Source organism: Bactrocera oleae, chromosome 2, assembly GCF_042242935.1.
Source record: "Bactrocera oleae isolate idBacOlea1 chromosome 2, idBacOlea1, whole genome shotgun sequence".
Lineage (NCBI taxonomy): Eukaryota > Metazoa > Arthropoda > Insecta > Diptera > Tephritidae > Bactrocera > Bactrocera oleae.
In genome coordinates, this window is record NC_091536.1 from 98,561,086 (window position 1) to 98,576,256 (window position 15,171).

A 15,171-nucleotide genomic window follows, 5' to 3' on the forward strand; every position below is an offset into this window, starting at 1 on the left:
AACTTAGAGCGATTCATTAGTTTTGTAAAACGATTTTTATTTGCCTAACCTATCGGAAAATCATAAACCACCAGAATACTTTAACAACAAAATATGATTAACAATATTTACAGATCAAATTTCTTAAACAATGAAGGTACGTATATTTATTACATTTTCTCATTTCATAGTAGAAGATATTTAACTTAGTTTCCGCTGTGGTCCAGCCTGTAACTGTAGCCCAGATGGCCGAGATGAACAACATTAGCCGATGTCGGCACACTGTTTCCGCTCAATGCATGCAGACCATTTCGAACGCCTTGAAACTGATAAATTTTTGCACTCGGCTCAAGACTGAAGGCTAGGTTTTGTGTTGGTACTGAACGTTCAACCCCGCTCCTGTAAAATGTGTTATTGAAAGCACTCAAATTATCACCGTTTGTGTAGAGAGGACTTCTGACTTGATCGGAGGGAGTGAAGAGCCGCTGTGACGAGACGGCACTTCTGCTGGGATACTTGAATCGCATGAGCCGGAAATTAATCTCATCCTTGTTTACCGTTTCCAGTGTGAAGCGGTTAAATTTCGAGGACATGGCATAGACCACGCCACTCTCCCATGGAGATGCACTTATATCGGCCACGAATTGCAGGGCATCAACGTCGTAGAAAAGCACCGCCTGTTGCTTTGTTTGTGGATTCCAAGACACGATCGCAGTTTCCGTTACCGGGCTGAAGAGCAGGCTTCCATCCTGTGGCGCAAGGTAAAGCGGAAGGCCCTGAGAGGACTTTTTGCCCAGGAAACGTATCGGTAAAATGTCATGCAAACGCCGTGGTCCAGCTCGTAGGGCATCCTTGGTTATGGAGAAGATACTATGAACATATATGCAAATTAAAATTAACGTAATTAATTATTCTACTGAACCGTAAATTTAAATTTTCTTACCGGTCAGTGGCCAGTGGTTGGAAATAAAGTATTCCGTTTGCTGTGTCGAAAGCTAAACCAATAATGCCGTCCATAATAAAGAACCGGTCATTTAACACTTGTACCAAGCCCAGGTCGGGATCAGGCCACATAGCCGGGTGTGAGAGGCGCCACATCATATCACGTGCTCCATCGTACACAATTAGCGCTGATCAATAAATGAAATAATTTTAAAGATAATGAAGAATTATTAATCTAAACTAACACCAATATTATTTTGCCCTCTAGGCATTACGAATAATTTTAGGACTCTGAATAAAAATCAGTCCTCGCCCCCTTCATTATTTTTAAAACATTGCCTTTGTATATGATTTCGTCCTTCTAAGACAATAACGTTCTAAAACGCAACCTACTAAATATGAATATGAATATGAATAATATTATATAAATAGGAAATGGGTAAAACGAACATTTAAAACAAGTAATGAAGAGCTAAGTTCGAGTGTAACGAACATTTTTTTTCTCGCAACTGCAAAGATCAAAGCCGGCGAAATAACGAAAACCGTTTATGTAATTTATGGGAGTTCGGGTAATATGTGGACCAATTTGACACATTTTCGGCATAAAACCATAGTACATCCAATATTATATATTACATATACACGGTATAAAACAATGGGAGATAAGGATAAAATTGACCCGATTTTATCTTCCTTTGGGATTACTACATATTATTTACATATTATGGATATTTGAAAATCCTGATACTAGTTATATGGGGGCTAGGTCAAGTTTTCAACCAATTTTATCAGTTATAGCGTTACATATTTGAGGATATATGCGATATAAAGTCAGACGGAAGTTCGAAAATCTTTCTATTAGGTATGTGGGGCTAAGGAAAGAATTGACCCGACTCAACCCTTTTTTGATATTCAGACATATTAATATCAGTAAAGGATTTTCTCTGAATTTCAATTATATATTCGGGGTAAAGTCAACTATAGGTACTGAGCTCCACATATTCGGTACCTAGGGGCTTGAACAGTTTTGGTTCAATTTGAACAATTTTTGATCATAAGGTGGCATATCTTGAAAGCACTTTTTTTTGCAAAGTTTTTTTTCAGTATATTCATTGATGCTCGATTTTATACTGGAAAGTCATAAAATCAGAAGGAATTTAAATATTTGTTGTATAGGATGTAGGCGTGGTTGTAATCCGATTTCGCACATTTCGTGTTATGCACGAAATTCGGTTGAAATCGGTCTAGTAGATCGCGGAATATGGGTTTTCACCAAACAGTGGGCGGTGCCATGCCCATAGTCCAATTTTTGTAGTGACTCCGAAAAAACTTGATTGTAGTATCGTATGTGTAACATTTAAAGTCTCTGACATGTTTATTTAATGGGCACTTTTACTAGTTTTAATCATTATATGCGGAGTGGAGCTTAGTTATGGCAATTTATTTGTTTTTGATTAATGGCGTTTTGTGGGCGTGGCAGTAAGCCGATTACGCCCATCTGCAATACCAACCATCTTACGGTACCAAGAAACATGTGTACCAAGTTTCATAAAGATATCTCAATTTTAACTCAAGTTACAGCTTGCATAAACGGACGGACGGACGGACATACAGTCACCCGGATTTCCAGTCGTCTTTTCATCCTGATCATGATATTTATAACCCTATATCTAACCCGACTACTTTTGGGAAATACAAACGCCCGTTAGGTGAACAAAACTATTATATTTATGTATTCTGTAGAAACATGGTGCAAGAGTATAAAAAACTTCGCCTTTGGTGTTAAGAAGTAAAACATAATGTTTACCACTCCTGGCTTTGTACAGATTGTTATTTGTTGCTTTTTCTGATTCTAACTTTCACCATCACTCGAACTCTCATTGAAACAACCAAGGAATATCGAGATTGGCTGATGGAATAAAAGTGAACCGTTTAAGAAGCCGTTCGGTTAACTATGAATCAGTTGGAGTTAACTCCTTGAAACTCATATTATTTCAAACTTTTAACCATTTGGGATAACGGAACCAAAACAGTTCCATGTAATGCTTAGTGTAAATAATTTAGGAGCTCCCAACTTACCAGGTCTCACAGTGTCCGCGATGTAGACAAAGACATCGTCGCAAGTTCCTGAAATAGAAGTCGTTTCGTCAACGATCAAATTGACGAGGATCGACTGATTGCGCAAGACATCGCTCTGTAAATAAACATTTTCTAATAAATATTATTGCAACTGCTGCGACTTGAAGCTACTTACTGGAAAGTCGATGCGTCGAACCACTTGATCTGTATTCAAATCGAATACCAGTATTTTGGGTGGGCAAGTTTGTTCGGAGTCTTCGAAAGTGCGCGAAACACCGGCGTCTAAAATCCACAAACGGTTGCAAGAATCGATGCGCATGCGATATACGGACACCAAATATGAGTCGCTGCAGTTGAACGAGCTGCGGTCGCTAACCGTATACGACCAATCGGGGTAAGACTACAAGATAGTGTGTAATTATATGAGCATTGTCGAAAATAGGTGCGAAAATGTTTAAATTTGATTGAATCCGGCAGTCAGTACAGCACTTACACGCAATATCGGTGACTGGCTGTAGTCCGACTTCGATACATAGCTGACAGTTGTCGGCACGCCGGCAAAGAGCTTGGGTGTAGCAATGTAAATCCGGTCATAACCCACTGTCATACTCGTTGGCACTATAGTTATCGGATTGTAGTAGTTGGTGTCGGAGACGGGTGCATGTGGCGGAAATTCATACGAGAAAAGCTTCCATTGCTTAACAATTTCCAAATTGGAGCGCACGCTCAGGGAGCGCGCCGGCCTAATCCCGCCAAACAACACGTTGTGCACAATCAGCAGTGTCACTATGAAACCGGTGCGCACGCGCCACATATTGACGTTTAGTTTACCACGTTTTGTTGTGGAAAATGTTTGTGTCGGGCCAATTAAATGCCTCGCTGATTTGGTGTATGACAAGCAGAGACAGAGGTTTTGACAGTTGTGCTTTTAACTAACGGCACCATCTACAAATAAAAACGACTGTTGATTGCTTAGTTAATTGGTTATACGAATTAAATAGTTCTTTTAATTTCTAAATATAAATATTAGCTAACCTGATTGCAATTAACATAGCAAACTAATTTCCTTTTAAAATATAATAAAATATTGCATTAAAGTGTGTCTTCAAAGAGCTGGAATGATTCTGTAAAGAGACCTGCGGCAAAAGCATTTTGCCTATTTCATTTCTAAAAATAGTAGAAATTGGGTTTTAGAGAAAGTATGCTCTCTAAAGTATTTATCAGTATGGAGTTACTCATCTCTAAGTAAAATATGCCAAAAGTTAATATTAGGACTTGTTAGAATATGTCGAAAGACTTTCATTTTGCCACAAAGTGCAACTATTTTCATTTACCGATTACTCCAAACAAATATTATTTCATGTAAAACAAAAGTTTTCCTACCGCCCAGGCCTTGCTCCCACTGTTGTTTATAGTGAGGCAATGGTTAGAAAATCAGTATTATTATTTATATTTTCGCTGTTGTTGATATATTAAACAATTACTTTTATATATATTGAAGCCAGTTAAAAGTGCTTTAGCAGCATGTTTTTACCAACACAAGTGTATCAGAGACCAGTCACTACTCCAAGCAATAAGCAATTTTCATTTCATGTTTCATATTTCAAAAAAATCACAATATTTTGTATTAGCAATTTAACACTTTTGCCTCACTTTTTGCCTCTCCGCGATGAAGCTGAAACTATTCACACAGAAACTTATCTCTGGTAATTTGTTGGTTGTAAGAGCCGAGGCACAAACGAAAATATTGTTGAAAACTACACATATCTACTTATGTATTTACATAATATGTATAACTCAAATATTATTATTTAATGCATTGTGGACGGAAACACAGCCAGCCTGCTCTCCCATCGATTTGCACGCGCTCAATCCGCATAAACGGGTGTGACTATGTAAATAGTCTTATGTTTATATGTACACTTCAGCGCACGTTTTGTTTGCATTGCAATTTTCAATTGACCAGAGGCCTGCACAGGCCGCACGTAACCCCTGCGGCACATGCTGATCAGACGAGTTCGCGCATAGATAACCATATGAATGTGCAAGAGTACAAATAGACGTACATAGGAGTATTTACAACACCACTCGCATGCAACGCATTTCCCAAAAATAATCAAAAAGCAATCCAATAAATTATAATATTTTTGGCGCACCAATTCAATTAACATTGAAAACGGCGAACGCTAATATCTCTGATTTGAATACATATGTATTTGTACATTATACAGGGTGGCTCACGAATCGTGCTACAAAAACAAACCGTAATAACTTTTTTTCTGTGTAAGTAATCGACTTACTTTTTTATTTGGCAGGTCATTATTTCAATTTTTAAAAATAAATGCTTGGGACACCGAAAAAAGGGTTTGATAGTGCAGCTATACCAGGCAGGCGGTTATTACAACGAAATTTTGTCCAAAAATTTTTCAAATGGCCGAAGAAGATAATAACTTGATAAATTGTAAACAAAATGATAGCATATGCGTGACTGAGCATGGAGGTCATTCACGGTCCATAACTTTTAAAAATAATTATATAAAATAAAATATACAATAAAAAAAAGACATCTAGTGCATTAATTATAAAAAATTGTATAATTTTTAATCAAAACTCCATCGTTAATATCGAAAACAATCGTAAGTGACCGTTTTGTACGAAATATTTTTCAAGCAGTTGAGAGCGAGATATGAATTTTTCTATCTGATACTAAGAAAAATATAAAAAACTGTAATACGGAGGACCTTCCCATTGCAATTAAGAGCTTTTTCTTACATTTGTCTAAGAACCTATTTTTCTGAATACCAAGCGAAAAAAAAATTTTCGTTTTTATTATCCACTCAAGTGTACATTTACTCTCGTATACGGAAATCCGTAATGGGGAAACATTATTTTGCTGAAAAATTGCACTTTCCGTGTGGTAAACCATTGAAACTCGAAAATCAGCTCCGAGTTATTTTCGACTGAATACAACACTGTTGTCAATGTATTTTTATAATAATATAGCTGTAATGTTAGAGCAAAGGCATTTCAAATAATGAGATATACGCGTATACGAGATAAAGTGTCATGGCTTTTTATCAGTTACGACCAGAGTTGCGAATTTTTTAATTAAAATATTTGCGATAAAAAGTTAGATTTTCATTTTTTAATCCAAGATGTTTGGGACTAAAAATTATAACATAAAAATATTACTTTTTGTTTTGAATGAACGCGAAAAATGTTGATTCTAAAGCAAATTATTATTTTTTAATTCTTAATTATATGCTTAAGATTAAAATTTCTATTTTCTATTTTTCAATCCGGTAGTTGGGATTAAAAATTGAAAAAAGAACTTTTTATTCCGGTTTTTGCAATTAAAATTCTATTTTTATTTTTTAATAAAAAAACGACGTGACGCAAAAGTTGTGAACCGTCAACTGCTATTGTTGATTGTAATGAAAAATATCAGATTCTAATTCTGAAAGGTATGAAATAATTGCGATGGCCGACCAAGTTTAGTTTGAAGAAAAAAACACGACGCTCCATATAATAAATATTCTCTCAGCGTTAAACTTCCACGAAACCTTTGGTAATTCATAGAAAAATTGACTTAATGGCGAGACATTGAAGAAATTATCTGGGAGATAAACCCCACCATTAGGTAAATGAAAGAAATATAAAGTAAATTCAGAATTGCAAGGTTCCGTATTTGAACCGAATCAGACAAAGGAAAAAACCATTAGTTTATTTTATATTGCTGAGCGAACATTGTGCGGCCGCCTTCTACCCCGAATTAAGTAAGAATAAAAATAAAAGTTAACTATTTCTTCATATATACATATAATTACTTACATAATTATATGTTTTAAGAATTGAGCTCAGCAATGCTCCTTTAAATCGCAAAAGAACGATTTTCTATATTGTGCAATAAATTGCATATAATTATTTTAACTGAGGGAGATACTTGTTTTGACTTTTGAATACCTTTGTATGAAATAATTGCGACTGGTCGTGTCTGCGCTTGCTCTACTTTCCTATATGTGTTATACTAAATATACTATATACATATATAAAATAAGCCAATTAGAGTCCGCAATAAATATTTGCAAATCTGAACGTTGTGACCACACCTGTGAGCTTCAACATCAGGCATTTCTTGAATATCGAGCGTTGAGCGAACTTATGGATGTGGTTGATGGATGTGACTCAATGTAAAGTGTTGCCGCGGCGAGAAGCAATAGCACTAACGACAATTGTCAGACTAAATCGAATATATGTTATAATTTATATTCATTAGATTTAAACAAACACTTGTAGTGAATTATGTATTCACTTGTTGTCTAGAAATTGACAATTCGTTTACTAGCCAGGATGTTTGTATCCATCTCGAAATATCTATAGACATATGTATACCTATATATACAACACGGTACATACCGTTGATGTTCTTATAAAACTTCCTTTCATACCTGACCTTAGATGGCATTTTTTGCAAGAGATTCTATCTGGAACATGTATTGGACTGATGGTTCAATAACCTGTATTAAAACTCACGTTAGGTGAATATAGAAAAGGCCTTGTCAATCACTTACATGAATGGCACCGGTTCAAAAAAGTGACTTTGGACTAACGCTGGACATGGAGTTCTGCTTTAAAGCGCCTCAATTTAAGGAGAGATAAATTGTTAACTCCATTACTTATGACAAACAAAAGCCACAAAACAACAATACAATGCAATGCAATTGCTACAGATCGACCTACTTAAGTAGATCAAAAGTTTAGATTTTTTAAACTGCGCATGACTCACATACATATATGGTAAGTAAATATGTGCTCTTGTAGCGGGTCCGACTGGCAAGCCAAGTGAAGCTGTAGGCGTTCGACCAACTGTTTCGTGGTAGCTCCAATTATGCTGGCTTTATTGCCCCGGCACTCGCTGCACGTGACTGTCCCTGCAATGTTGGAGGTTGTGCAGAGCACATAAACACCGTGGCATAACATTTAAATTTAGAGTTTGTGTAGTTCGAGTGCTTTTTTCAAGTTTTCATATGTCAGTTTTGGCGTTTAACATTTATTTGTTGTTTTTTGTGTTTGTGTGTTTTTTGCTCTGACATCCTTCTGATCGTTTGTGCCGAAAAACGTTTGCTTAAAATTCTGAGCTGGTAAACGACTCCTAAGTTATGCGCCGCAGTGTTATTTAATTGGCTACCTATAGAGTTTACCATCAGGTGTACCAAAGTACATCCGCTGAAATAGCAGGACGGAGGCATGAGCCTAAGGAAAGTCGATATGTGTGTACTATATTTCGTGTAAATATATTTCGGTTTTAATTGCTTGCGTTGTACTTTATACCACTAAATGTATATATGATAACTACGAACAATAGACAATAGACATTGATAAATGAACGAAAATATAATATTAACCAAGTGTGGTTAAAAAGCAGAATTTCAGCAAGAGTTGTGGCACTGGAGAGACAACGGCAACGGCAGCCATCGAAAGTTTCAATAAAAACTAAAATGAGACCACTTCAAGAAGTACGCGAACGTACTTATGCGCAATTATTTAATTGCTGCAGTTTTAAAATTACACAATAAAAATATTTTAAGATCAGATAATAGGTAATCACAAAACAGAATCAAGCAATATATGTGTACGTGGGTTGATTACAGATATTCAAGCTTAAATGGAAATTCATGTATTAATTTAATTATATTATTCCGTTGTGTACAGCTAATCTATATTGTAAAGAGTATTTACTGAATAAATCCCACACTCATTCGCACTTAACTTTTCCGTACGATTTATGTACCGCACTCCGATTTTTGATTGACAGCTCTGAGGTATAATCTTCATATTAGTTCGCTTAAACCCCGGAAAGAAGTTACGAAGACCTTCCCATTAGCTAATAAAAAAACCAGAAACATCGGATAAACGTTGCGTAATCGTTGGCTTTGTGCTAAGATTGGCATACATGTGTACTTTAAAAACTCTAACTAGATTTAAATAAATTTGGCTTATACTATATCACTAATACTTCAAAAATTCAACCACTTCACTTTGAGATATCTGGCCGAAATATCATTTGTTGATACCGCCGGGTAGAGTGAAATGAAATGTATTTTTAATGATTTTTTTTCCTTCATCCTCTCATTTTATTTATTTAATTCACGTCATGGATGCCAAGTAACGTAATTTTTACAAGACTTTTCAGATATCTACAAAGCTTAGTTTACCATAAAATCACAATGGGAAATCATATTGATTTAAGAAAATTTTAGATAATTGGCGAAGAGGTGAGATAAGTGCAGTAAGATATCACAGTTTAGTGTGTACCATTTTAAATAGTCACACATAGAAAGATATTCGATAATCTTTATCATTGAAGCTGCGCTCAATAATTATGAATTTATGTAGCTGAAAAGGCTTGAAGTCTAAGAAGTTGTGCATAATCCTTTGTTGTTTTTCTCAACTTTCATTTAAATTTGTACTAACTCAACTAAACTCTGCAAAAAAATTGATTAATAACTCAAAGGTTGTCGGTGGTACGGCTTTGAATATTTTGTTGAAGTGAACAGAAAATAGCCGTGCTGGAGCAACCAAGAGTTGGAAATAAAATGTAATTTACATATGAAAAGCGAATTCTGTAGTGACTAAGACTAACGTGTTATTGATATTTAGTTTCCGAAAATATTTATTTTTCTCCGTACCTTGATAAACAAGAGCTGGTTCGACAGATCAAGCGCACACCTCTGCCCCCGTTTCTCAGAACGTCTAGAGTGCAGCATGTTTTTGCTAAAGAGGCTGATAGCTAACGGTATAAGTCACCAGCAATATTACTTGCTGACTTGTTTACATTCCGCAAATGCATAAGTGAGTTCATCGTAATTTAATTGAAACAGTTATTTTGACAGAATTAAATACATTTTAATGGTGGCTAATAGTGGTCAATTTGGAAAGGAAATTAAGTCATTAAAAGTATGAAAAACTGAATTTGAATTGGCGTGTTGATTTCCTCGTATTTGCCACTTTAGACTTATTAAGGTAAATTTATGAGCAGATATCAACAAATTGGTGTTAGGTGTGAAATATAGCTCTTGTCTACAAATAGAGAGCGTGGTAACAAAGTAGTTTTAAAACCTTCCATGATATGTATATATGTATATTCGAATGCAATAGAATATGCCGAATGGGCCTAGATGGGTGCTTAAGCAGAGATGGGTGCTACAAATATATACTTATTTTATTAATATTAAATAACTATCAATTCATCTCGACCGTCGAAACAGTAGTGCCCTTTTTCAAACACTTTGATTTAGTACCAAACTATATGACCTCCTAAATGATCGAGAGATTTCGAATATCGGAGGTATCTACTCCGTATGCCTTTGCATGTGGGTAATTAATTTAAAATTGTTATAATGCTGGTCTAAAATCTTTATGTCAAGTAAGGGAGTTAATAAGTGGTTTCATGTGAAGAAAATACTTGTAATAATAACAGGTAAAGAATGGCTAAGTTCAGGTGTAACCGATCATTTTATATTCTTGTAACTTGCAAGGATCAAAGCCGGCTAAATATCTTCAGGTATTGATAATATTAAAAAATGTAGCGTAAGGGATCAACTTCATTGTTCGACGAAATCTTGAATGGATAATAATCAAGTATCATATACTCACTTAGTTTTATTACTATATTATACTTCCCGTCAGCGGAAATTATACTAAAACTATTGAGGGCAATTTTTGACATTGCTAAGGTATACTTGAGAACTTATTTTCATGCAATTTTATAAATATATAAATATAAAAACATACATATGTATATGGAGTAAAGTCAGAAGGACGTTTGAAAATCGTGAATATCAGTTATATGGAGGCTAAGGCAAGTTTTCGCCCGATCCATTTTGGGCTTAGAGATACACTGTTATAAGAAAAACACTCTCTCTATTTCATTAAAATAGCTCCCACATTGGCCGATATATATGGTATATATCTTAATTTAGTGCTTAGTTATGGCATTTTATTGGTTTCGCCCATCTACGAACTCGTCCACTTTTTTGTCAAAGAACACATGTGCCTAGTTTCATACGGATATCTTAATTTTTGCTCAAGTTATCGCTTGCACAGACAGACAGACAGACTGTCACTCGGATTTCAACTCGCTTCATGATCCTGTTTTACAAACACCCGTTAGGTTAACAAAACTATTATACGCAGTAGCAACATGTTGCAAGAATATAAATATTATTTACTTAATGAAGACGTTAATCATACGTCAAGCACGAGGAGGAAATATATCGTTATCCATACGTCAACAGTCAGGCGGCTTTCGTCACGTGACGTTTCCATTAATGAAGTCAGATCACATTTGTTGTTTTTGTGGCACGCGAGCACTTTTTAAGTGTTTGAAATACTCCGCCTATTAGCCGGACAGGTTTTTTCGAAACCATTATGCAAAACTTTAATAGCTGCATGTGTGATTACTTCATCAATTATGTTTTATACATTTAAGCGTTACGAATTCACACACAGGCCACCGCCATTGACAATGACGTTTGGTAAATTCGCAATCAGAAGTGAATTACGGGCTTCAGCATTTATAAGATTTGCACATGTGACGCCCGTTTAAGAAAAATCGGTAAATAGTTTAGCATGTCGCTGAAAAGTCGTGTGCAGATCTATTTTATTTGCGATTTCACACTTATTATTTTATTACTAGCTATTTTGTTATGGTCTGGGCCAACGCATAAGAAAACCATTAATCTTGCTTAGATGCACACTAAGTGTCACGTAGCGCTTGCGATCGATCGTGATTATATTTAAGCTAAGTCCTGCCAATGTGTTAAAAATAAGGGCGCACAGATTCTGTGCCGTTCTACTTATCCAACAGCAAGTAGGCTTTTTGGTTAAGTTGTTTTTTAAGTTAATATAAATACTTTAATTTCTTTACTGATTCCAAGACTACCGTTTTTTTAATATATACACACTTTTTATTAAAAGTACATTTCTTATACTCACTGTTTTCTTTTTACAAATATTTGTGCTTTTCTCCACTGTCACACATAAAGTATATCACGAATTAATTTTCCGTTATTTTGGCTACAAATGTTGACGAGTCCTTTCAGCCGATGCCATTCACCTTCAATAGTTTGTGTTTGAGTGCTGAGTGAGAGCAGCGTGAGCCAACGTACGTCTGCTTAACGCGGTAACCACGAACCGACTGCTTTTGCCAATGCACTTCAGCGGCGGTTAAATTCAGTTAGGCTCTCCAAAACCAGATACCACGGGTGAAAAAGCAAAATCAAAAGCAGACAAAAAGCGCTCCAACATGCAAAATAAACAAGTGAAACAATTGCAAGCAAAGTGAAAACCATAAAGTCACTGCCGAAACTACACAGCCACACACGCACACACAATAGCGAGCAAGTGCTGCGCAAGCGCAGCCGATGATTTGACATTCGCACACTCCAATGAGCGGTAAATTTAATGCGAAACTAATGCGTGTCTAGAAACATTTAATTAGAGTATTTAGGTGATTGTAGGGGTGATAAGCCGTTGCTCGATGTCTGCGAATTCTCGTATTTAGACGAACGTTTCCGTATTGCATTTAAAACGCTTTGTGCGCGCGCTATGCGTAAACACATCAGGTGATTATTAATATTACAATATCTAAATGATAAAACATGTGGTTGCAATATTTTTCTGGCACATTAATTTACGTCAAACATCTTCTTGCGCAATTTTTATTAAATGCGCATACGCTTGATTTTTTGATACATTTACCATTTTGGTGGAGCACAACATTGCCAGAGTGTTTAAGCCAAACTAACTGGTTTCTTTGTGCACTTCGGTGGCGAAATATGCCTCCCGCTGCAAATATGCACTAAAAGCCAGTGACAGAAAGGAAACAGCTTTTTAAATATTATATCGCAATCGCGCCAAGCATCAAACTATCGGTGTCCAAACCATATTCATACAAATATGTATGTATGCGCGGTGTGCAACAAACAGTTGCAGTAAGCGAGGCTTTATTTAATTACGGCAAGCATTCAAGCATAGAATAGCAGTCGAAGGTGCATGTTTGTAGGCGATTTAATTGGATTACTTTTTAAATATTTTCGCAGTGTTTTAATAAACTATGTACATGTATAATTATTTATATGCAAGAATGTGTGCGTAACCGGACTATCAACCTGTGTCGGCAATTAAGTACTTATTTCTAACGATGCAGTAAATACCGAATTACATATACTATTCATGCATATTCGTATTTATGTTTGTAGGCATGTAGGTACTTTTATTTTGTGTACATTTTTGGAATGGCGCGCAAAAGTGGGCGCGGCTCTAATCAATTTTGACCAGGCAAGATTTATCACTGCAAACATTTTTGATGTATGTATGTATGGCATAGCAGGTCACGTCAAAACTAAAAATTTTCCACAATATTGAAAAATTAATACAAAAAAAATTGTAATTTATTCTTTGCAAGTTTTCAATTGTTAAAAGATACTTGAGTATATCCTAGTCTCTTAAACAACAACGGATATAAGGATTATCTGTTATTATTATAAAGAATCTTAGCGTAAAGAATGAAATGAAAATATTTGGATACCTTGAGCCTTCCAAATGTCTTATTATAATTTTTAAAAATCAATTTCAATTTTAATATTAAAATTTTTTTTCGCTAATAATTTCAGAAGCATTCGAAAACTTTGTTTTCTTAACCCTGAACCCGAACTCTTTAGGTATTCGAGTAGTTAACGATGGTGACGCATAAATATTCCCAAAGTAGCCCGTTCCTCTCAGATCTTACATACTTAGTAAACAAGTGACTGGAGTATAGTAATATATTTTGCAATTGTATATTTATTTCGATAACCAGAAATTCAAGTGAGCAGTTTATCCAACTGATTTCAAATAAAATGTAAATTATAATATTTATTCTTTGGTTAACTGTATTTCATTTAGACACGTACATAAGTACCTATAAAAGGTTTTCCAATAGGGTTGATAGTATTTCTAAGTGTGTAGGTGTAATCGTTCTCCAATTGCAACTTTTCGTGTGTGTTCATGTTTTTATCGCTACTCGTCGAATTGTGAATCGAGGAACACTCGAAGTAATGCAAATATTCCTACCGTTCAGGCAAGTGTTGCTGAAGACCGCAATTTGTCGATTTTAACACGTTCTCTAGAATTGGGACGGTCTCTAACCACAACCTGGCGGATTTTGAGAAAGGATTTGGGCTTGCATCCACATAAAATTGTTCTCACTCAGGAAGTGGAGCCATTGGACCACCGTAAACATCCTAAATTCGCTGATTTTGCCTTGGAACAACTTCAAAAAGAAAATCATCTTCTCCGATGAGGCTCACTTTCATCTGAATGGAGCGGTAAATAAACAAAACTGTCAATTCTGGTTCGAAAAAATCCACAAATTACATATCATTACATTCATCTAAATTGAAAGTTTGGTTAGGTTTTTGGTCTGGTGGAATCATCGGTCTGGTGGAATCATCGGTCTGTACTTCTTTCGAAACGAAGCTGATGACACCGTTACTGTCAATGGAGAGCGGTATAGATCGATGATAACCAACTTTTTATGGCCGCAACACGTGCACACAACACGCGCAACAACCGAATAATTGCGAGAAGAGTTTGGAACTTCGATAATTTCAAGAAATTGTGACATTGAATGTAACACCATTACACTACTTATTGTGGTTTATTTGAAGTCATTGGTCTTTAACAAAGAACCAGATTCTCTTCAAGCTTTAGAAGTCAATATTGAACGTGGTGGTCATGACGTACGGCTTGATTTAGTGGAATAAGTACTCCAAATTTTTTTGAAAAAGAAAAAATCATATCACACTTATTGGAAAACCCTGCATATATGTATGTTAACTTAAGTATGAAATTTTATTAAAATAAATATTACAGTTTGTAACGGATGTCCACTTTTATTCAGCGTCATACAAAATAGTCTAATGAAAATAAAAACACAATTGCCTTCACCAAAAGATTTACAGACGCGTATACATATATGTATACGAGTACATACTATTGCATTGACAAATCATTGGACATGGTTTATTCGTACAGTTCTTGAATTGCTGCAAGAGAATGAGTATAAAACTCACCCAGCAGTAATACGACGGCAACAAACTCCGTATTCCGTGACAGCCTCTCAGAACT

The 15,171-nt window shown here is 35.6% G+C and overlaps 1 protein-coding gene across 2 annotated transcripts; it reads right to left on the minus strand.

Moving 5' to 3' along the window:
- Positions 1-16: 16 nt before the first annotated feature.
- On the minus strand, positions 17-12,213 carry LOC106622938 (major royal jelly protein 1). Of its 2 annotated transcripts, none has more exons than XM_014242279.3 (6): positions 11,998-12,213; positions 3,494-3,945; positions 3,176-3,400; positions 3,001-3,115; positions 923-1,109; positions 17-849 (listed from the first exon to the last, which is right to left on the minus strand). In XM_014242279.3, exons 2-6 carry the CDS (start codon positions 3,812-3,814, stop codon positions 186-188), a joined length of 1,512 nt encoding a protein of 503 aa, XP_014097754.3. In that variant the 5' UTR covers positions 3,815-3,945; positions 11,998-12,213; the 3' UTR covers positions 17-185. The 2 variants fall into 2 exon arrangements, with proteins under 2 accessions (XP_014097754.3, XP_036213374.2); XM_036357481.2 differs by having other exon boundaries at positions 3,494-3,961.
- Positions 12,214-15,171: the final 2,958 nt, after the last annotated feature.

Bases quoted from the DNA above. Each gene is read 5' to 3' on its own strand.
- LOC106622938 (XM_014242279.3), bottom strand. From the start codon at position 3,814: ATGTGGCGCGTGCGCACCGGTTTCATAGTGACACTGCTGATTGTGCAC. The intron at 3,401-3,493 runs GTAAGTGCTGTA...ACTATCTTGTAG, and splicing joins GCCAGTCACCGATATTGCGT to TCTTACCCCGATTGGTCGTA. The intron at 1,110-3,000 runs GTAAGTTGGGAG...TTTATTGATCAG, and splicing joins CGCGGACACTGTGAGACCTG to CGCTAATTGTGTACGATGGA.